Here is a 23442-nt window from a genome sequence, read left to right on the forward strand (position 1 = left end):
CGGTACATGATACGCATCCCCTATATCTAAATCAATTCTAAAGATGAGCGTAGCCTAAAAAAAACCTTGAAAACCTTGAAATCCTGAAAAGAAATCCGTAGACACCCTGATTTTTGTCTCAATCGTCCGTCCATTACGAATTTCATTCCTATTCAATCACATTTTATTTTTGACATTGTAGGATAACATGACGTCATTATTGGACATTTTCGACGAATTTTTGGATCGAGCACCTGATTCATCAGCACACGATGTCATCCGTCAATCGGTGATCATTCTTACGGGTTCGCTCGCTAAACATCTCTCCAAGACTGACCCTAAGGTATAATTTCAAAGGTTGATTCAATTTTTCAACATTATGTTGTAAAGCAGTAATAAAAAGCTCTTCTTCGTTTCTCATCTTTTTTATTTTCAAAAATTTTAGAAGTTATTTTTCTCAAAAATTATAGTTTTCTTTTTTGACGGTATATAATATGTTAGAAGTGAAGCATTGCTTCAAAACGGCAAACAAAAACCTTAAAGTGAATGGACTTCAGTCGTTCTACAGATTTGGACAAATCAAAAAAATTTTTTCTTTTTTTGCGTTCTTGATTAATTTTCAGTTTTACTCCAAAATGCGAGAGTTAAATGTGGTTAAATCATTCAAACATGATGAAAACGCACAAGGCTAGTGTTCTAAATTCTCTTTATAGATCAAGCCGATTTTTGCCAAACTGATGGGCGCACTTTCAACGCCCTCACAACAAGTAAGTCAAATTTTAATATTGTCTTGTATAAATAATCAAAGAATTAAGACTGGGATAAAGGGAGAGACCTAACAGCAATCGATTGTGATTGTAGTCATATCAGGTACTGTAAAAAAACTCGGTTTGGATCCATTTTGAACCCCATTGGCGTATTCCATTATCGATAACGAGGTTAGCCAAGAGGGAATCATAATTCAAACTTTATTTGACGCTCTCTATAATTCGACGTTCTGCTCTCTGATACGCTCAATTATTCGATAATATCGAAAGTCTCAAGAAAGTCAAGTCAAGAAGCTTTGAGCAGCGAAGCAGAACGGACGTGTTTTGAGAGAGAAAGAAAGAGAGAAAAAATAAAAAGTAAAAAAGTAAAAAAATTATTCAAGAACTCGAAAAATATTCTTTTGCTATTACTCATTTATTGTTATTTATTGTTGTTATTGCTGATTGTCTGTTGGTGTTATTAATTGATCATGGATAAAAATATGGAAAGTAAAATCAAATCATTTATTGACGCCGCACTGAAGAAACACGATGCAAATGTCCAAAAGTTTATCGCATCTAATTCAACCCTAATTTACAAAACTTTGGATGAGATAAAGATTTCAGTCGAATCTATCGGTGCCAGAGTCACCAAGGTTGAGGAAACTGTTGAACGCCAAAATTTAAAAATCCAAGACCTTGAGAAATCCTTAGAATTTACACAACAACTTTTGGATGATAAGATCAAGGATCTCGACCAACAATGGAACAACAATTTACAGCAAAAAATAAACGGTCTAAACGAATGCATTTACCACACTAACCGAGAAGCAAAATATTTTAAAGATAAACTTAGAACCCTTGAGGATCGCAACCGAAGAAACAACATACGAGTAGACGGTATGGCAGAAAATGAAAATGAAACTTGGGAAGACAGCGAAAGAAAAGTGAAAGACATGATTAGAGCAAGGTTGGGTGTTAACGAGGAGATAGTTGTCGAACGTGCACACAGAATTGGAAGAAAGGAAAATGGGAAAAAAAGGTCGATCGTTTGCAAACTACAATCATGGAAGCAGAAGGAAATAATAATAAAGAACTCAAATAAACTGAAGAATACGGGAATTTATATAAATGAAGATTACTCTGACGAAACAATGACAATTAGAAGGAGTCTTTTTAAAGAAATGATGCAGGCCAGAGAAGCTGGTAAATATGCGAAGGTTGTATATGATAAACTCTTTGTTCGAGAATTTAGACAAGCTCGAACTTAACTTCCTTTTCTCTTTATTTTTTTGAATACTTTATCTATTAACTCAAACTAGCCATGGGCGATCCTTCTTTCACTTTTAAATGAAAATCAAATACTAACTCTAAGTGACTCTAATGACCCTGATGCTAATCTTTACGAAAGCTTTACTCACGAGACATCTTTTTTATCAATCGATGAAACAAAAAATGAGATTGTTAATATGAATCAAAATTTTTCTATTCTTAACATCAACATCAGAAGTATTTCAAAAAATTTTGACGATTTTAAAGCTCTTTTGAAACAACTCAAATTCAACTTTAAAATAATTTGCATCACTGAAACCTGGTGTAAAAAGGATGAGGCAGAAAGCGAAGAAAATCAAAGCAAAAAGAGCTTTTCGAAATATCTTTTACCGGGGTATAAAGTTTTACACCAAGCTAGATCAAATAAGAAAGGGGGAGGTTTGTGTATTTTCGTGCACGAATCTCTCAATTATAAACGTAAACAAGATCTTAGTGTGAATGATAACGATTGTGAAATCTTAACAATAGAATTAATAAACAAACTCCAAAATATTATAATCTCTTGTGTATATAGGCAACCCTCGGGTAATTTAAAAAATTTTAAACAACATTTAAAAAACCACCTTGCTGATAAAAACTTGAACAAGAAAAGTATTTATCTTGCAGGTGATTTTAACTTAAATCTTCTTCATTGTGACACTAGTAAACATGTTAAAAACTTTGTAAATACTCTTCTTCAGCACAATCTTTTTCCGACAATTAATAAACCAACAAGAATTACGACCAATACAACAACATTAATTGACAATATAATTACAAATGACATGACTAATAACTTTACAGGTGTAATCAAGTGTGATGTATCTGACCACTTCCCAAACTTTCTCATCTGTCAAAAAAATCTAGAAACTTTCAAAAGTGAAAAGACTTTTTCCAAACGTTTCATTGACAAAACGACAATCAAAAAATTTTGCGACTCACTAAAAACTATGAACTGGGAGCTTGTAACAGAAACCAATCATGCAGAACATTCTTATCATGTTTTCAAAGAAATTTTGACAAAAGATGCTATGACAAAACTTTTCCAAAAACAGAGATCACGATCAAACCAAAAACACTGAATTTTCCATGGATGACCGAAGGCTTAATAAAATCTTCCAAGCGAAAACAAAAATTTATGATAAATATTTAAGAAAAAAAACTTATGATAATGAAATAACATATATACAATTTCCACAAGAATTAAAATACAAAAATCGAATTCTCTGTCAAAAACCCGCCATAGCTGAAACTTTCAACGATTTCTTCTCCTCGATAGGTAAAAACCTGGCGTCAAAAATACCTAATTCTAATAAGGACGTATTATCTTACATTGACGACTATGATAAATATATGTCTTCTGAACCTTTGACAATTGAAGAACTTGACCAAGCTTTCAAATCATTAAAATCGAACAAAAGTCCAGGCATTGATGAGGTTGATATTAACGTAGTGCAGAATGCATACGAGATAATAAAACCTTGTCTTTACCACATCTTTGATCTCTCTCTAAAACAGGGGATTTTCCCAAACGACATGAAAATAGCAAAAGTAACGCCTATTTTTAAAAGTGGCGAAAAAGACGAACCGGGAAACTACAGACCAATTTCAGTCCTACCTTGTTTTTCAAAATTACTTGAAAGAATTATGTACAATAGACTTTACGAATATCTAACAACTAACAAACTCTTATACCAAAAACAATTCGGCTTTCAACGAAAACACTCTACAGAACATGCACTACTAGGACTAATAGACGGGATCGCTGACTCTTTTGAAAAAAATGAATTCACTATTGGTGTCTTCATTGACCTATCAAAGGCCTTTGATACTGTTGACCATAACATACTGACTGCTAAACTTGAACGATACGGAGTAACTGACAAAAACTTAGACTGGTTCAAAAACTATTTGACAGGACGTAAACAATGTGTATCATACGGAGACTTGACTACAACACCAAAAGCAGTTGAGTGTGGTGTCCCACAGGGATCCATACTAGGACCACTACTTTTTCTCATCTACGTGAACGACCTCCACAATGCATCTAACATACTTGACTTTATACTGTTTGCTGACGACACAAACTTATTTTGCTCAAACAAAAATCTAAAAACACTTTTCGAAATCGTAAATAATGAATTAACCCTTATAAACGAGTGGTTTATTGCCAATAAACTATCCTTAAATGTTAAAAAGACCAAATATATATTATTTTGCAAACGAAATAAAGTGGATGACCTACCCCTAAGGTTACCATCTCTTTATATAAATAATACTCAAATTAAACGTGTGTATGATACAACTTTTCTTGGAGTAATAATTGATGAGTCTCTAAACTGGAATAAACATATATCAAGCATCGAAAATAAAATCTCTAAAAATATAGGTATCTTATATAAAGCTAAACAGGTACTAGACATAGATTCCTTAAAAAAACTATACTTTGCTTTCATTCATAGCTACCTTAACTATTGCAACATAATATGGGGTAGTACTTTTAAAACTAGTCTTAAAAAACTCTATAGTAAACAAAAACATGCATTGCGCATTATGTTTGGTGTAAACAAATTTGCTCCGATTAGTCATCGTTTCAAAGAATTGGGCGCACTTAATATTTATCAATTAAATATCTTGCAAACAATTTCTTTTATGAGTAGTGTCAAAACCAAGACTTGCCCAAAAGCGTTTTTAACCCAATTCCCGACAATATCACACAAATATCAAACTAGATATTCAAAGAATGCTTTTAAAATACAGGACGCGAAATTAGCCGTAAAAAGGTTTGCAATCAAATACCGGGGTCCATTCATGTGGAATAATGTTCTTAGCAAAGAACTCAAAAAATCCTGCACAGAAAAATCTAAATTATGTTTCAATAAATCAACTAAAAAATATATAATGAATCTTGACATTGAGAATATTTTTAATACTATCGTAAAAACTCGAAATGTCTCTTTGTTAATATTTTATCTTCTACTTCTTTCTCTCTTTATTATTATATAAACTATATTAATTTATACTTTTTTTCACTACTTAGTCTGTAAATAAACAAACTTCGCTTCAAGGGGTTAGGTGAAAAGACAGTAATGTCTTCTTTTTACTCCTGCGAATTTTTTTTAGTTTAGGAAAGATTTTTACTTTATCATCAATATTAAGCAAAAATTGCGTTGTACTATTTTTAGATCTTTTTATCATTGCAAATACTATACTACAAAAAAAAAAAAAAAAAAAAAAAAAAGCTCTCATAAACGACGTTCTACGGTACCCTCCCTCATTCGATGAAAATCCAATCCCCTTGAAAGTCGAATTATAGGGTGACAACTGTATGTCATATAACAAAACAATTTTTTCTCCACCACCGCTTTTCAGGTTCAACAAGCCGTCGCCAACTGTTTACCACCGCTCTGTGGTGCCGTCAAGAATGAAGCTGCGGAACTCATCAAAAATCTACTCGCTAAGGTACTTTATGTTTTGCTGTCTTAGTATCCCTTAGCAATAACTTTAACTGTCACAGTCATTTGACAAATCTAAATAATTTGATTCCATATTTAAGTTTGCCTAATCATATAATTTGTCTCATTGCCAAAACCAAGATCAACCGCAACCGCAACCGCTACCGTAATTTCACCACTACGTGTGACTATAATCTTCCCCACTCGCTGTCTCTGCGTCTAGCTTTTTTGAAAAAATTTCAATTAATATGCAGTATTTTTTGAGGGTTTAACCTTGATAGAGATGATGAGAATGAATTGATAATTGAACGATAGAAGTTTGAATTAATTTGGCTATCCGTAGAATATTAAAGGTCCAAAAAGGCACCCTTAAGAGCGGCACATGAACGTTCAAAACATCCTTATTTCAGTAACTTTGACACCTAAATAAGTTTGAAGCATGTTTCTAACGGTTTATTCAATTTTAGCTTTTAGATTCAGAGTCATACGGCGAAAGGCGTGGTGCTGCTTACGGATTGGCTGGTGTGGTCAAAGGTTTTGGTATTTTATCGTTGAAGCAACACAATGTGATCAGTAGTTTGGATACAGCCATTCAAGATAAAAAAGTGTGGAAACATCGGGAAGGTATTGTTAGATTTGACAAACGGGTTCAGTACTAGGCTTAGAAGCCTCGAGAGAAATATTTTTATCTTGAGTATATAGGACTGCGAATCAGATAAAGAAATTTCCAGCTGCTGAGATCCAGTAACGTCTAAGCGGGATCTTCTCAAGATAATTTTGAATCCTGGGCTGTCACTTTTTCCTTAGTATCTCGTTCTTGTTTTTCTTTATTATAAAACACTGTACATATTTTACAAACACTAGTCAAACTAAAAAGATCGGTTGTATTCTGAAGCACGAGTCCTTACAATGTGAAAACTTCACAAAAACTTTAAATTTGCAATGGATTGTGATCTTTCATATCTCCTTGCTTTTCAAGGTGCATTATTTGCGTTCGAGACGTTATGTACGATGTTGGGTCGTCTCTTCGAACCGTACGTTGTGCACCTTCTACCACATCTCTTGGTGTGTTTCGGTGATGGTAACCAGTACGTTAGAGAAGCAGCCGATGACACGGCGAAAGCAGTGATGAAGAACCTCAGTAATCATGGTGTCAAATTGGTCTTACCTTCTCTCTTGAAAGCCCTGGAAGAAGAAGCATGGAGAACAAAAACAGGTACCAATGATTTGAAAACCATTCATATTTCACTGTTCACAATTTAGATTAACTGGCTTAGAATGCTAGAAAGTGGTTGCGGAATATTTTAGAGTTTGGACAAAAATCATATTTTAAAACTCTTCCATCTGAAGCGATTGGAAATGTAGAAATAGCCGATCTTTTGGGCCTTAGGGCTTGTGAAGAATAGAGGAACATAGGTTAATTGTTTTTGATCAAGCTTACTTCGACTGGAATTAATAATCCAACTTTGATTGAGTCTCTCTATCGCACGAGAAGGCATAGCGATTGACTTACTCAACTAATTTCTCACTTTCCAGGTAGTGCTGAGCTTCTTGGTGCTATGTCATTCTGTGCACCCAAACAACTTTCCTCCTGTCTACCAAGCATCGTACCACGATTGACAGACGTTTTAGCGGATTCTCATCAAAAAGTGCAAAAAGCTGGTCAACAAGCTCTCAGACAGATCGGTGGTGTCATCAAAAACCCAGAAATTCAAGGTAATACTACTGTCATATTGACAATTCTCGCATCACACTTTATTATCAACAGTGTCAAGGACAGCTATAGCTTAAACTGCCCAAAAAACCTCAAAGATTATCAGTGTCTATCAAATTGTCTCCAATAAAGCATTCTGCAGCAATCTGATTCAGGAACTTAACGAAGCTATTCAGTCTTATAGTACTTAGGTTGTCAAAAGTTTTTAAACCATCGCTCGCTATTCCTTCATAGAAATCAGTTCTATCATTTTGGATGCTCTGTCAGACCCAAACAAGCACACCGTCTCCTGTTTAAAAGCTCTTCTCAGCACCTCATTTGTCCATTTCATTGACGCGCCATCTCTCGCTTTAATCATGCCAACATTGGAAAAGGCGCTTGGTCAACGTTCGACGGAAACTAAGAAAATGGCGGCACAAATTTTGGGAAACATGTATGCTTTAACAGACCCAAAGGTATGTGATTGATTTCAAAAATAGTTTAAATTGAGTAATGCTTACCTCTAAAAAACAAAGCAGTTTACAAGTTTTATTGAACAATTTTATGATATCTTTGGACATTTTTAAAAGCTAAACAGAAACGTAACCAAAATTTTCCATTTTCCAGGATTTATCTCCTTATTTACCCGCCGTCGTCCCCGGTTTGAAGAAATCATTACTGGACCCCTCTCCCGAGGTTCGGGCCGTCTCAGCGCGTGCTCTTGGTGCCACAGTGAAGGGTATGGGAGAAGAATGCTTCAATGATTTGATGCCGTGGTTACTGGAGACTTTAACTTCGGATGTCAGCAGTGTGGACAGGTCTGGTGCTGCGCAAGGTAGGCTTTCTTTTTACCTCCCTATTTTTATATTTTTATTAAGCCCACGTTCAAAAGCTACGGTTCCGTTTGACTACAAAGCGAAATGAAGCCTTTCTATTGGTTAAATTCAATATTTACATCACTTCTGATCAATAGAATGGCTTCATTTCGTTTCGGAGTTTACCTCTGGCGATACAACGTTAGTTCCTAGTAGGGGAGGGACTATATTTTATGTTTAAGTAATGTTTTGTAATATATGTTCGTAGTGTACACGTGTCTTTGTTTCAATAAAGAAAGAAAATTAAGAATCGTTACTTGCGAACATGATTTAAAGCTCACGGCACAGAGATGTACAAGACAGGTCCAATCAGTTTTGATCAAATGGATTTTTTCTCGTTACTGTCTCATACGAAGTTTTCTATCTTTTTAAGGACGCTTTGTATATGTTTAAACCAGTTTCAAAAGGTTTTATGAGTTGTGTAGAAAGTATTTTGCCGACACTCCGCTCACTTCGTCTGGATCAATAAAGTAGTCCTAAATCGAGTTTCCAGTTCGTGATATTGCCCTACATGACAAAGCAGCTTTAGGTTACCTCAATTGAACACATTTTATTTCCCATTTATCATAATCTATTATTTGGTTTTGTTTGTGATTGTATGATGTTGCAAAGTGCTCAGTGCAGTCAGAGCCAAGTCCTGGACTAGAGCCAAGTAAAATATTAAAATATATCTTTCAATAAAATTACACTACTCTGAGTTTCGTACCACTGCATTTGTCTGAAAGCTATTTTGTTGTGACGAAAGACATGTCTCAATATTTCTTGTTAATATCTTAATCTGTTTTCGACATAGTCGGGGAGCAGAATTCAATATCTCGAGTTAGAAGCGTTTTTGCTTAACCCTAAAAAAGAATGGGGTTGTTATATACCGTTGGAACGGAAATTTTATGCTGATTATGGAAACCCAGGTCTTAAAAAGTCTATCCTGGACGATTTTGAAAACGAGGCTGGAGTTTGCACTCCTCCGTGGTGTTTTTTCGATTTTACCTGTTTTAGAAAAATGCTGACTGTCAGCAAAGTAAAGGTTTTTTTTTGCACTCCTTCTTGGAGGTTTTTTGCAAAAATCAGCGTTTTTACAAAAATATACTGCTAAAACAAGTCTGCTGGCAACTGAAATCCGGTTCAAATGACCCCTTTAATGGTTTTGACGGAAGAACTATATCTTACCATGACAAAAAAACCGAAAACTGCTGTCAAAAAACAATTATTTGGCTTTTTGCTCTCCTTCTTTGGTGTTTTGACAAAAATCGATTTTAGCCGTTTTTAACCAAAATTCGACTTTTACAAAATTTTGGAAACTGAATGCCTTCGTATCTCTAAAAGTTTTTCTCCATTATGTAAAATGATGAAAAAAATCAAAAATTGATCTCCTCCGTTGATGCTTTTTGAGACCAAAAAGTTATGTTTTTGAACGAATTTCTTTCTAGACTAGCAAACTAGTCTGTAAATTAATCATGTCAGAGGGCGGGAACATAAAGGCGGCGGGCGTTTGTTAGAATAGACGCTGCGTAGGAGAGCGAGCAAAAGTTGGTGAGAGGCTGCTGATATACAGACTAGAACATTCTGCCACGGCTTCATTTTGGAGGTTGCGAGAACGGAGGAGTGCTTTCCTAAATTTTGGAGGGAGAAAAGCCGACAGACCACTTTGTTTTGAATTTTGGGTGGTGGAGGAGCCACCTTTCAAGTTTTGAAACTTTTACATCTTTAGTTGTTTTTGTTATTCATACATTCTTAGAAAGGTAAGTATTTGCAATTTAGCTTCAGTTTTCTACAATCATCAAAAGTGTACAAGGATTATTCAGTTTTCCTTATGCAGGTTGGTGGTATATTTTACGTGCTTTTGGGGCTTTTTGCTAGCCTCTTTCATTCAAGGTAAGAAATATTTTTTCTTCTAACAGTCTAATTTGGTTCCACCTAAATACTTTTTGCTTTTTATTTTAGTACTTACAGACTACTTGTTAAGGAACTTGATTACTCTAGTCTCATTGTGGCTGAGTGAACTCCTCCAACACTCTTTTCTATGAATACAACAGTAACACTAACCAGGCAGGAACTCTGCTCAAAAGTACCCAACAAAATAACCTTTTTGAAAAAATTTTGACACTATTTTAAGAATAATAACATATCATAAAAATCAATAATTCTGACACTTTTAATATCTCACGATAACCTAACACAGGTTTTCAAGCCGTACCAAAAATTTTTTGGTACGGTTTGAAAACTATTTTTAGGTTATCGTGAAAATAAACAGCGTTTCCTGGTTAGTTTAAAGAAACTCCAAAGATTATCCCTCTCATCACTCTCAATGTCATTACTGCCAGGCTGCTGTCTGACAGTCCGACCCTCTTCAACAGACTCACTGCTACAAAAAACAACCTGTCCTGACTGTCAGCATGTAACGTACCAGCCAAGCACAGGAAAATTACACGTACACATAGAAAATTAAATGGAAAACTTACAGAAAAGTACTTACTTTTAATAGTTAAGATGTAATATGTTGAATAACTAAAACTCCAACCTCAAAACAATGACACATTGGTGCATAATTATTATTATTATAAGTGTATTATTATAATTAAGTATTTCAGTCTGTCGAATGAAAAATGTAACATCTGTCATGTACAAATTTAATTTGTGAAAAATTGAAATTTGCAGAATTTAGTGCTGTGATAAGATAGCTCTGATAGAAAATCCAGAGTTTATATGGTGACAGAAAGTTTTTGGGTACACGTATTCACGATTTTAGAAAAATGCAGTATTTTTGTCATGAGAAGAGAATTATTGTAAATTCTGACCTTTTTCTATAGACTGTGGCTATGTGCTGAAGAATTTTCTTGTCACACCAAAAATGCTGAAAAATTAACCTTACACTTTAAGATTTATGGCTAAATTTTTTTGGGAGTTTTCTTGCCACACTAATTTTACAATTTAATATAATTATTTAAATTAAAGTTACCTATTTGAGAAATTTTTGTTGTCAAACTGAGAATTCTGAATTTTCACCGTAATATAAATTCTGACAAATTTTCATCTACGTACAACTATAATTTTGGGGAAATCCCACTTGTTCGACAGTATACTTGTCCGACGGTACATTTGTTAGACCGGTTGTTTGACAGTTATTAGTTCGACACCCATTTGCTCGACTGCATGGTTGTTCGACGACCACTTGTTCGACACTCTTCTCTCAAACAACTGGTCTGTTGAACAACTATATAGATTGTCGAACAAGTGGATTGTCAATCAACTGGGTTGTCGATCATTTTGGCACCCATTTGTTCCACAACCCACTTGTTCGACATTCAATTTGACAAGAATTTGTTGAACAAGTAAGCTGTGGAAAAAATGGGTTGTTGAACATGTGACATATACTTATCACCCATTTTTCTGTAAATTGTATCAGTAAGTATGTGTACTATAAAATTAACTTCACACTTGAAGATTTATGGCTGAATGAAAAAAATGAGTTTTCTTGCCACACTAATCTGGCAATTTAAAAATATGTAAATGTTTAAAGTTATAGTAGGTACTATGTGTACAGTACGTTTGAGAAATTTTTGTTGCCAAACTGAGAATTCTTAATTTTCTCCATAAATTCTGCTAAATTTCCCTCTACGTAAGTATATATAAGTTTTGGAAAAAATACTAGAATTGAGTAAAACATAAGCATGGCGAAAAAAATTAATCATTTTTAGATGTAAGAAGACTTTTAATATTTCATAATTTGAAAGAAAATATTTTTTGGAGAAATTTGTCAGTGCCGCTTTACCATAACTTTATTTCTACTCAAAACTGTGTAATTTTATCATAGGGATAGATACAGTACGTATTAAACTCAAAACAAAGGGATAACCAGGTAGATAATCACAAAAGTTTGTAGCACTTCCAATACACACAACATTGTGTCAGTGTCGTGTAGTAGTCTCTGGTAGTCCAGCAACCATATATTTTTGATAAAGAACCTTTGACTTGTGAGTCCTGGAAAATTTAAAAACGTCTTATGTGTTTGAATGTCAGTAAATAATTGTTAGCTACTGTACCTGGGTTATCCCTTTGATTACCACCTGCAAACCTAGGAAAAAGAAAGCTGAAATGAAAAAAAAACTCACAGTCCATAGTGTTTGCAATCTGAATACTCCATTCCTAAAATTGAATGAGTTATGAATAGGAAAAGATAACAAGTCAACAAGTTCTGATAACTGATGTTACAAGATTTTCCATCTTCTCTTGCCTCTCAAATCAAAACAAAAAACAATCAAAAATGAGCCAAAGAATTTTGCATGCAGAACCATGAAGAAAAGCCACATATACACAAAGAAGAGACTCATCAATAAGAAACAAGAAACAAAACAAAATCTTTTCAAATAAAAATTTCCACTAGAAGTCAGCCATTATTTTTTCCAATCACTCCCTCCTCAAAAATCAAAACAACACGATCTGCGACTTTGACGGAAGTTTTCATTTCTCATTTCACGAATTTCTATGGCGCGCGGAAGCGCCAATAAATACTATCTTGTTTAAAACGAAACTATATCATTTAAACCGAAACTATGTCATTTCGGTCATTTAAACTGATACTATCTCGTTTAAAAAGAAACTATGTTTCATTCAGGGGATACTATTTCCCTTAAAAAGAAACTAAGTTCATTTCAGGAGAAACTATCTCATTTAAAACGAAACTATCTCATTTAAAACGAAACTATCTCATTTAAAACGAAACTATCTCATTTAAAACGAAACTATCTCATTTAAAACGAAACTTTCTCGTTTAAAAAGAAACTTTGTTTCATTCAGGGGATACTATTTCCCTTAAAACGAAACTTTCTCATTTAAAACGAAACTATCTCATTTAAAAAGAAACTATCATATTTATTTAACTGAAACTATCTCAGTTCGTCGGGATTCCATTGGGATTTCGATAGAAATTTGTCCTGAATCCCCACTTCCACCGGGGGCTGTGAGACAGGGTGCTCAAAAGTACATATAGCGTAGAAAAAAACTATGACGTATAGCGAATAGGCCATAGGGTGAGGTATAAAATTGAATGGGGATTAAACCGATTTCTGGTTTTGATGGCAGCAACTTTGACAGTCTCAAAAGTGGAATTTCGTCCGGATCTCGTATCACGAAACTAATTGAATTTGAAAGAAGATATGACTCTTACCCCCAGTAAAGATGACGTGCTCATATCAAATCAATCTGAAACGAATGCATTAAAGGAAAAAAATTAGAAAAAGATTGAGGTTTCCAAAATTAATTCTCGCTAAAATTACTCAAAATCTTTGAAATCAACTCATCTGAACCCGGCTTTATTTCCCCACAATATATCGCAACTAAAAAGTAACGCTTTTACACCGTATATCTAACTGTACAATCCAACGTTACATTACGTGAACGTTGTGGACGTTTATGTTTATGTCTGCTGAGGTGTTGCAGGGGTGAAACAACGGGATGGTGCCTGTCCTTAAAAAACGCCTTTTCGCTACTTATTCATTTAGATGAAATTGCACTCAAATGCATTTAGTGCTCGTCGATTTAGTATTCTCAAAGGTATTTCAATATGACACTTTTTACGAGGAAGATGTTTATCGATTACAAAACTTACGTCACAACCACGGAGCGCTGACTTTTAGTTTTAATGACTTGCTCTCATTCGTTTGGTTTCTGTAATAAAAAGAAAGTCGTTATTGTGAACTTTTAACATGCTTTAAATGGAGGTACTTGTACTAACTGATAGACACTTTGAAAATGGCCTCTTTGGCTAGTTCTTAATAAAGCACACTTTTTTACTTCTAAGCTCGAGTTACAACTCTACCTTACTCGGCTTTTTAATAAAACAGTATTTATAACTCGTTTACTGTAACTCGTCTTTTCTGGACGTAAGTTTCCGATGAACTCGTTTAAAAATGATAGTTTCTTTTTAAACGAGATAGTTTCTTTTTAGAAATGATAGTTTCTTTTTAAATGAGATAGTTTCTTTTTAAATGAGATAGTTTCTTTTTTAAATGAGATAGTTTCGTTTTAAATGAGATAGTTTCGTTTTAAACAAGATAGTTTCTTCTGAAACAAACTTAGTTTCTTTTTAAGTGAGATGGCATCCGCTGAATGAAAGATAGTTTCTTTTTAACAACATAGTTTCGTTTTAAACAAGATAGTATTTATTGGCGCTTCCGCGCGCCATACTCAAAGTTCATTCATTTCTACAACGCCGAAATCTGGCGTTGTAAGATTGGGGCTTCAGCTTAGCCGTTTTTTCCTTCCTGGGGTTTCGCTCCAGTCGGGCTTTCAGCCCTCGCCGCCGACAAAATTTCTTCCTACGCTTACCTAACTCCTACGCTCACTTTTCCCGCGTGATACCGTTCCAGCCCGACTGGCGTTATCTGATATTCCGATGGCGGATTGGCGGCCGCCCACGCTAAAGCTCTAAAGGGAGCGGGCCAATTTCCCATCGGAGAGGAATGATAGTCGGCCTTTGATGTGCCGCATCCTCAGTCGGGTTCAACAGCCCTTGCGCGTAAAGTCATAAATATTTTGGTTGGACCCGACAATCCCCGAAAACGAGGGCTGGGTTACCAGACCTCCTGCTGCAAAATTCTTGACGCGGTTTCGCAAAATTCCGTAATGTAAACCTTCCAGATGTTGAAAATTTTCCCGACCTTCAGAGCTTTAGCGTGTCGGATGAAAATTTCACCTGGTGCTAGATAAGACTGGCGTGCCAGTCTAATTTCTGCCTAATGGTCCAGGGGAATTTCAGGCTTAATTTAGGAAACCCAAAATTTGCGTACACATGAAATTTTTTGATTGAAATGTGTTCGTTAGGTCCTTAGGAGTGAAAAACCATCGAGTGACACTTTTCACACCTTGGGCATTTTCCATAATGGTGGAAATTTCAAAATGGCGGATTTTTTTTGAAATTTTGATGTCTCTGAACATGGACATATTATATACCGTTGGAAAGGGTTTTTCATGCTGAACAACTTTTTTGCTTACAAAAAAGTCATAAAATGTACTCAATGTGAGTAAAAGGGGACAAAAGGTGTTAAAATGGTGTCATCATCACCACCAAAAATTTGACATTTGCTTCAAATTATTGAAAAGGATTTTTCATTACTCACGAAAAAGTCTGAAAATCTAATAAGTAATGTGCAATGTACGAGTAAAAAGTGATAGAAGGTATCAAAATAACGTCATCACTGTCCAAAGCATTGACATTTGCTCCATTATATTGATGAATGTCTATATACCATTGAAAAGTATTTTCATGCTGATATGTTGGTGCACCATAAAAAAGCACTGATTCGACTGTAGCACGAAAAAGGTTGTGTTTAATCTTGGCATGAAGGTTTGATTCAGTAGTAATTACTTAATCATTTTGAGATTCTCACATTAACATGCCAGTGGAGGCTTTGTGACTGCCAAGGCAGTTGAATTCTTCTACATTTTACATTACAAGAGTATATCCATGTATTCGATCTTTTTTGAGCTAACATGTAGAACTATGACAGGAGAAACTTTGATAGTGTGGAAGAGTTTTTCTGCATCTTCGGAATTGCCTAGATTGTATCTGTAAAGTAGTGCCTGCTTCTTGATCTTTGGGGAATAACACAGTGGCATATCCACGGGGGGATGGGCGGTTCTCCCAAAAAAAAAAAAATTTGACCAAAAGGGTCAAAGTTTGCCCAATAGAATGTGAAGGGGTCTGTAGTTTTTGTAACCTTTTTCTGACTACATCTGACCTTTTTAAGGCATCCTTTAAGCTGCTTGACATTTCTTAGAAATTTTTGTTTACGTTTTTTACACTTTTTATGACCTTATTCTCACTAACTTTGAGATTTCCAATGCCATTTGTTAAGCTATTTGAACTTGCTTACAGCAAAAATTTACGCCTGCGGCGCATAAATTTCCTCTAAAAAAGGTGAAAATTTTTCCAATCTCGCCCCCAAAACGAAAACTCGTGGCTACGCCTCTATTACACCGTATGTTTGTGGCGGTTGAGTGAAGTCTTCAATACATAGTCTAGCGACAGTTTAATAGAAAAGGTGCCAGCGCACTTTTATCGAAGGCATTTGTATCATTTAAAGGCGATTTAACGATGGTATTTGTTCTGTAATTGAATTGATGATTGGATTACAAATAATCGGAATCCCAAGTCTGAAATATAGGCTTGCGTTATGATATAGTTGAGATCTTCAAACTTTTGAATCACTATGACAACAAATCATGTGTTTCTAAAAAATTTAACCAACAAATACATAAGACCTGAGAACACAGCTCTGAACTGGTAAAAGTTTTCGAAAGTTATGGTGATCGTGGACCCTATAGCAACTCTCTTTACTATCGAGGCATCAAACAATGGAATAGTCTGTCTGAAAAAGTAGCTAAATCATCAATCATCCAAGATATAAGAGTTTAAAGAAGATCTTGGAAAGAGGAAATGTTTGGGTATGATTGAAAATGTCACTATTGTTGCATATCTGTAATATCTGTATCTTGTAATAAAACAAACCAATGTGTGAGTGATTTATAGATGCCCATGTGCTTACTTAGTTGGGCCCCCAGCGGTTTGTGTTAATGCGTGAAAATCCATTTTTTATTGCGTGAATGCGTGAATCTGCCCTGTTTTTTGCGTGAACGCGTGAATTTTTCCTTCGCACCCAAATTTGTGCAAATTTCCCCTATCTTTGACAATTTCCCTGATTTCTTCCGAAAATTTCCCCGATTTCCCAAAAAATCGGGTTTGCATGAATTTGAGAAAAACTTGCGTGAATGCGTGTATTTTTGGTCCGCTGGGGGCCTCTTAGTTTGACCTGGTAATCAAACCTTTTAACCTAATCCATCGTCAAATAGGAGATCTACCTAAAGGGTTTAAGGGCCAGTTCTACAGACAAGATGTGATGTGATGTGCCACAGATGCAAGGTATTGTAAAAACACACAAACGTATAACCCCAGAACTCATATCAATTGAAAAAAGTGGACTAAAAAACCATCTCGATGATAAAAAAAAGAGATTTGCCATTCCCGTTAGCACTTAGCCCCTTCAAGCTCCCCACCTGCTAAGAAATTCTCAACGGTTTATTGATGCTACAGGGGTGTAAAAATAAAAATGACGATTGTTTAGTTTTGCTTGATGACACCGATGGTTTCTTTGTAGCTGCCTGCTACGTAAGCGAACTAGATGAAGCGAATCTGTAATGAACTAGATTACCCTTGTGGGTCAAGCGAACAAAGAAAAGGTGGTCTAGAGAGTTAAAACCATTGGAATCTCTTCCACTTTCAATCAGTATTTCAGAGCATGACTTCTAGCCTTCGGCTTATATTTCATTGCTATTGGTATTGCTTTATACTCTACATTACATCCTACATAACACATTACTCAGTAAAATTTCAGACTTTTTAGTATTAAGCGAAAAGAATGTTCAGCTCGAAAAATCCTTTTCCGGGGTGTCTACAGAATTGTTCTCATTAGTTGCAAGGTTTTAAGTTTTGTAGGGTCAAATTTTAAGCATTTTTCACGGTTTTGGGTTCATTTATTGAGTATCTCTAAGGTTTCTCGGGGCTGATTTTGACTGGTAGTACAATACTCTTGAACGAGGTGTGTATAAAAGATTATTTCGTAGTATTCTCGAGATTACGAGAGTCAAATTTTTGGTGGTGATGATGACATCATTTTAACACCTTTTGTACTTTTACTCACATTGAGTACATTTTATGACTTTTTTGTAAGCAAAAAAGTTGTTCAGCATGAAAAACCCTTTCCAACGGTATATAATATGTCCATGTTCAGAGATATCAAAATTTCGAAAAAATACAAAATCCGCCATTTTGAAATTTCCACCATTATGGAAAATGCCCAAGGTGTGAAAAGTGTCACTCGATGGTTTTTCACTCCTAAGGACCTAACGAACACATTTCAATCAAAAAATTTCATGTGTACGCAAATTTTGGGTTCCCTAAATTAAGCCTGAAATTCCCCTGGACCATTAGGCAGAAATTCGTTCAAAAACATAACTTTTTGGTCAAAAAGCATCAACAGAGGAGATCAATTTTTGATTTTTTTCATCATTTTACATAATGGAGAAAAACTTTTAGAGATACGAAGGCATTCAGTCTCCAAACTAAAGGGAATAGTTTGTAAAAGTCAAATTTTGGTTAAAAACGGCTAAAATCGATTTTTGTCAAAAAACACCAAAGAAGGAGAGCAAAAAGCCAAATAATTGTTTTTTGACAGCAGTTTTCGTTTTTTTATCGTGGTAAGATATAGTTCTTCCGTCAAAACCATTAAAGGGGTCATTTGAACCGGATTTCAGTTGCCAGCAGACTTGTTTTAGCAGTATATTTTTGTAAAAACGCTGATTTTTGCAAAAAAACTCAAAGAAGGAGTGCAAAAAATGTTTTTTTTAAAAAATTTTGAATTTTTTGCTAAAAGGCAATTTTATTGGTAGCAATTTTCAAAAAAAATTAAATTCTAAAAACCTTTACTTTGCTGACAGTCAGCATTTTTCTAAAACAGGTAAAATCGAAAAAACACCACGGAGGAGTGCAAACTCCAGCCTCGTTTTCAAAATCGTCCAAGATAGACTTTTTAAGACCTGGGTCTCCATAATCAGCATAAAATTTCCGTTCCAACGGTATATAACAACCCCATTCTTTTTTAGGGTTAAGCAAAAATGCCATTTTTGGATTCTGCTCCCCGACTAACAGGTTTATCGGACGTTTTGTACGCGTTGGGACAAGAGCGATTGGACAAACTGATGCCAGACGTCATCACCACTACAATGAAAGCAGATCTTGCACCAAACATCAGGGATGGCTACCTCATGTTGTTCATCTACCTCCCGGTTACTTTCGGTGAAGACTTCACTGGATATATTGGTCCTATCATCCCTCCCATCTTGAAGGTATGTAGTTTATATAGAGATTTCTCCGATACCCAAGCAGGTTTTCTTTGTAGTAAGTAAACCTGTGATCGCAGTAAAAGGCGACCCTAAGGCTCGTCATCTGATAGCTATCTACCTGAAGATGAGGGAGCGTACCACTTATCCAGCTTGCTTACCCTAGCTGAACGCTCCACATTTGCACTACATCGCTGTATCTCTGCTGAGTGCAAATACTCGGGACGGTGATGAATTAAAATTAAACACAAACAGAAACTTGTGTACTTTTTAATCCCAACCTTATAGGTCAGTGGGTTTGAACAAAAATCTTGCCTTCCTTTTTCGGAAGAAGTTCATTGGAATATTATTATATAGTTTTCGGTGAAGATTGCCATCCTGTATGGCATGAAACTTTTTAGTATGAAGTTTTCTCAAGTCGTTTTCATTTACTCCAACTAGTAAGATGTTATTATTTGATCTTCTCTGATGTCTAAAAAGTTAATGTTATCACATTTCCTATTCAGGGATTAGCGGACGAATCAGAGTATGTCCGGGAGACAGCTTTGAAAGCCGGACAACGCATCATCAACATGTATGCGGACACCGCCATCGAGTTCCTGTTACCACAATTGGAAGCCGGTCTTTTCAACGGGCATTGGCGTATCCGGTATTCTTCCGTCCAACTACTTGGTGATTTGCTGTTCAAGTTGTCAGGGGTTACTGGCAAACAAACGACAGTCGGTGAAGAGGATGACAACTTCGGAACTGCTCATTCATCACAGGTATGTAATACGAAATATCTTTGGGAAACTCAGTTTCTACTTTAACAAGTGTTTACGGATTTGTTGGCATTTACTTTCGGATTTTTGTTTTATTGTTCCTGCAGAAATAAAATAAAGGAAAATTATTGCCGATGGGGATGGAGAATTGTCGGCATCGTCTATTCTATATGGATGGATGGGAATTTCAAAATGTTTACAGCATAAAAATATTTTCGAGTCGGGAGGTTTGATGGTGATGATTAACCTTTCCAAGTTTGCACTGTTGCTATGATAATACCGGTTGAGAATAACTAATATAGCTTTCGATATCGATTTGGTTGGATATCAACTTCTTAAAATTGAAATGTTTAACTTTGGATTTAAAAAAAGATTAAAAAAGCCACATTGCATTAGATATCACGAAAAACGAGATTAATTTTTTAAACAAACCGATGTCCCAAATTTGAATTAACTCTTAATCGTTTTCATAGGTCATCTTACACACTCTCGGTAAAGATCACCGTAACCGGATTTACGCCGGTCTCTACATGGGCCGTTCGGACATTGCTTTGACTGTGCGACAAGCGGCGTTGCACGTCTGGAAGGTCATCGTTCAGAACACGGCACGTACGTTGCGCGATATACTTCCAACGTTGTTCGAACTTTTGCTTGGATGTTTGGCAAGTGAAAGTTATGACAAGAGACAGGTAAAGGCTTCGTCACTTTTAAGTTATTTCATCTAATCCTTGCCTGATATTGAAAAGTTTTCTTTTGCAAGTCGCGAAGATCTTTAGTGGTTTTATTTAATGCTAACACTGCATTCTTTCTAGGTCGCAGCTCGAACTCTTGGAGACCTTGTCCGTAAACTTGGAGAACGAATCTTGCCCGAAATTATCCCGATTTTGGAAAACGGACTCAGTAACCCAGACGGTGATAAACGTCAAGGTGTTTGTATCGGGTTAAGTGAGATCATGAACTCGACCAGCCGTGATATGATCGCACAATTTGAAGACTCGCTTATCAATACTGTCCGCGCGGCCTTGGTGGATCCTCTGGCGGACGTACGATTAGCTGCTTCAGAGACATTTGAGAATCTACACAATGCGATTGGACATCGTGCGTTGGACGGTGTACTACCTGTGGTCTTCCCAAAATTGGTATGTACAATTTCATTGAAAAACGACTAGGCTTATTTTCACTAAAAACAAGCTTTCACATTTTGTTATAATTTATAACAAAAAAATAGAACGACTTAGTATCTTTGCCGGTTCTACCGGTTAGTTAAAATCGTGCGCCCTAAGAATAAATCATAATAACGTAACATTTTAAGTATACCGGAAACTTTAGCTTTGAGCTGTAATCTAATATTATTGAATATAGTTTCTCCAAATACTGAATAAGGCACAAAAGACATCACGAATCTGTACAAGAGTATTGCATTACATCATAATTTCCTCCTTATCCCCTTTTTGCATTGTAAAAGGACGATCCCGAACTTTCCGAATATGCATTGGATGGATTGAAACAAGTGATGGCCGTCAAATCGAAATCTGTTCTTCCCTTCTTGGTACCCAAACTGACCGCACCACCGGTTAATACGAAGGCGCTGGCTATTTTATCCTCAGTGGCGGGTGAAGCACTCATCAAACATTTGGAACGCATTTTACCAGCCATGATCCAAGCCGTCAATGACGCGGAGGAAGGCAGTGAATCCGTGAGTCTCTAAAGTTTCTTACTTTTTATTTGTTTTGATACACGCTTTTTATAAGAACAATTTTATAGTAACACGACGCTGATAATTGGCCAACACCGAATTGAAGAAAATTTAATACTCAGATTTTAGAAATCACTATCAAAGTAACTGACTTTGACGTGTATTTGTTGTCTCAAACGCAATCTTTTGAGATTATGTATGGGTATGGGTCCTCAAAGGCCTTACTTGGGATCATTTTAATGGGTGTGTAGAGAATCTTTTTCAATTGTTAGTCACGATGCTCTCTCTATATAAATGAATTATTCAAAGTAGCAGTTGTAACACTTTCAAAAACTTTTAAAATCTTGTGAAAAATGTGAAGACAAAAAGAATATAAAACAAGACGACTAGAAGTCGAAAATTTCGCCTTAAATAAGACGATGAAGAAAAGAACATTGAAATCCTTGGAGAACAATACACACAGTTAAAACTTGAAGAGGAATGCGGAAAATTAATAAGATAAACCTATTTTAAGTGAGTTTAGAACGAAAGGCAAGGTAAAATTTTACGTCATTTCCGGTCGAAAATATCCAATATTTTGAACTTGAAAAGACAAGATTCGAGATTCCAAGCAATTCGTAGAAAAGTTTTCTTTCATTCTAGCCGAAAATCTGCTTTCGTTTTTAAATGAACAGGAAAATACAGGTTGGTGCAGGGGCAAAAACGGGTAACTTGAGTTTGGATTTCATGAAGCTAAAACTTATATTTCCAAGTATTCGTAATTCCAAAATTTCGTTAGTACATAGTTCATAGAAAATAGCTAGCAATTTACAAATTTACAAGTATTGTGCAAATTTGGCTTTTTTTCACATCCGGTGGATTTCCGGCTTCCAAAATAATAAAAATTAGTTTTCAGTGTTTCGTTTACATAAATGTCACATTTCGAGTAATCAAACCATACAAAGTTTACATATCAAAACGTTTTTTTTCCAACAGGAACAAATCACCAGACATTTCGAAGATTGAGGTCAAGTCTGGATACACGTCGAAGAAGTCACAGTGGAATCATGGAAATCGCGATAAGATTTGTTATTTTTGTATTATCAATGGTCGGTTGGTGGTTGAGCGTGACAGTTGATTAACTATAGAAATGCTGAAAATCATAAAATTTTATGTTTCCTATGAGCAAATACAGCATATTGTGAAAATCGGATGAAACGATTATGATACAATGACTTTAAGCGCATATTTTGCAGTATCGATGTTGGCGATTGTATCGAATGTTGGTGATTGTAATGAAAATTTTTGAAGCCATTCGACTCTTTGTTAATAAAGACTGAAAATGACGACGATTTAGGATATTTTGAGATGCAATGAATTTAAGCTGCATTAGGATAAGCGATTACATCAATTGTAATAATTCCAAAATAGAAATATATATCCACTTATACCACTATTCAACGTTTCCATAATTATCCTTATAATATCAACCAAAATGCACACATATATAGATGAATCAATTCACTTGCAATGCACTTCCATATTTTTTCATATTGTCTATTTTTTAAACTCTGTGACAGTCTTTTTGATTTTTGAGTAGGCAAATGAATAACAAAGAGAATACAAGAAAATAATAAAACAATTAACAAAAACCTATTAAAAATGGTAGAAATATTACTTTGTTTTGAATATAATAATTTAAAAAAATCTAATAATTATGAAAAACAGAAGAAAAATGATATATATAAAAAATAGGAATAAATAATATAAAAATAGGAATAAATAATATAAAAATAGGAATAAATAACACAATAAATAAAATAATACATTAAATGCCATATCCATAGGTATGTAAGTTTCCTGACGAGATAGTAATCAAAAATAAATTAATGAAAGGCATCTTTAAACTATTTGTCCTTTGTCTATAGATTTTTTTCTACCATAGACCATCCATAAAAGACACTCACACATATTTGACCCATTTCTCACACCCTCCCCAACTTCATCTGCAAATGTCAAATTCAACAGAGCCCTCCTTTTGGTTAATGCAGAAA

At 35.2% G+C, this 23442-nt stretch overlaps 1 protein-coding gene across 1 annotated transcript in view; it reads left to right on the top strand.

Annotated features, from left to right (window-relative positions):
* The window catches only part of LOC136808758 (stalled ribosome sensor GCN1-like), a 34799-nt gene extending 12385 nt beyond the window's left edge, over positions 1-22414 (top strand). Inside the window, exons 4-17 of the mRNA XM_067065295.1 lie at positions 182-322; positions 693-746; positions 5409-5498; positions 5959-6115; positions 6471-6707; positions 7028-7207; positions 7440-7660; positions 7812-8019; positions 18762-18958; positions 19459-19716; positions 20187-20402; positions 20526-20852; positions 21179-21409; positions 22385-22414. Of these exons, the coding sequence (XP_066921396.1) occupies positions 182-322; positions 693-746; positions 5409-5498; positions 5959-6115; positions 6471-6707; positions 7028-7207; positions 7440-7660; positions 7812-8019; positions 18762-18958; positions 19459-19716; positions 20187-20402; positions 20526-20852; positions 21179-21409; positions 22385-22414 (2547 nt within the window). The remainder of the gene's footprint in view (positions 1-181; positions 323-692; positions 747-5408; positions 5499-5958; positions 6116-6470; positions 6708-7027; positions 7208-7439; positions 7661-7811; positions 8020-18761; positions 18959-19458; positions 19717-20186; positions 20403-20525; positions 20853-21178; positions 21410-22384) is intronic.
* Positions 22415-23442: the final 1028 nt, after the last annotated feature.

This window comes from Clytia hemisphaerica, unplaced genomic scaffold, assembly GCF_902728285.1.
Source record: "Clytia hemisphaerica strain Z4C2 unplaced genomic scaffold, Clytia hemisphaerica genome assembly, whole genome shotgun sequence".
Taxonomy (NCBI): Eukaryota; Metazoa; Cnidaria; class Hydrozoa; order Leptothecata; family Clytiidae; genus Clytia; species Clytia hemisphaerica.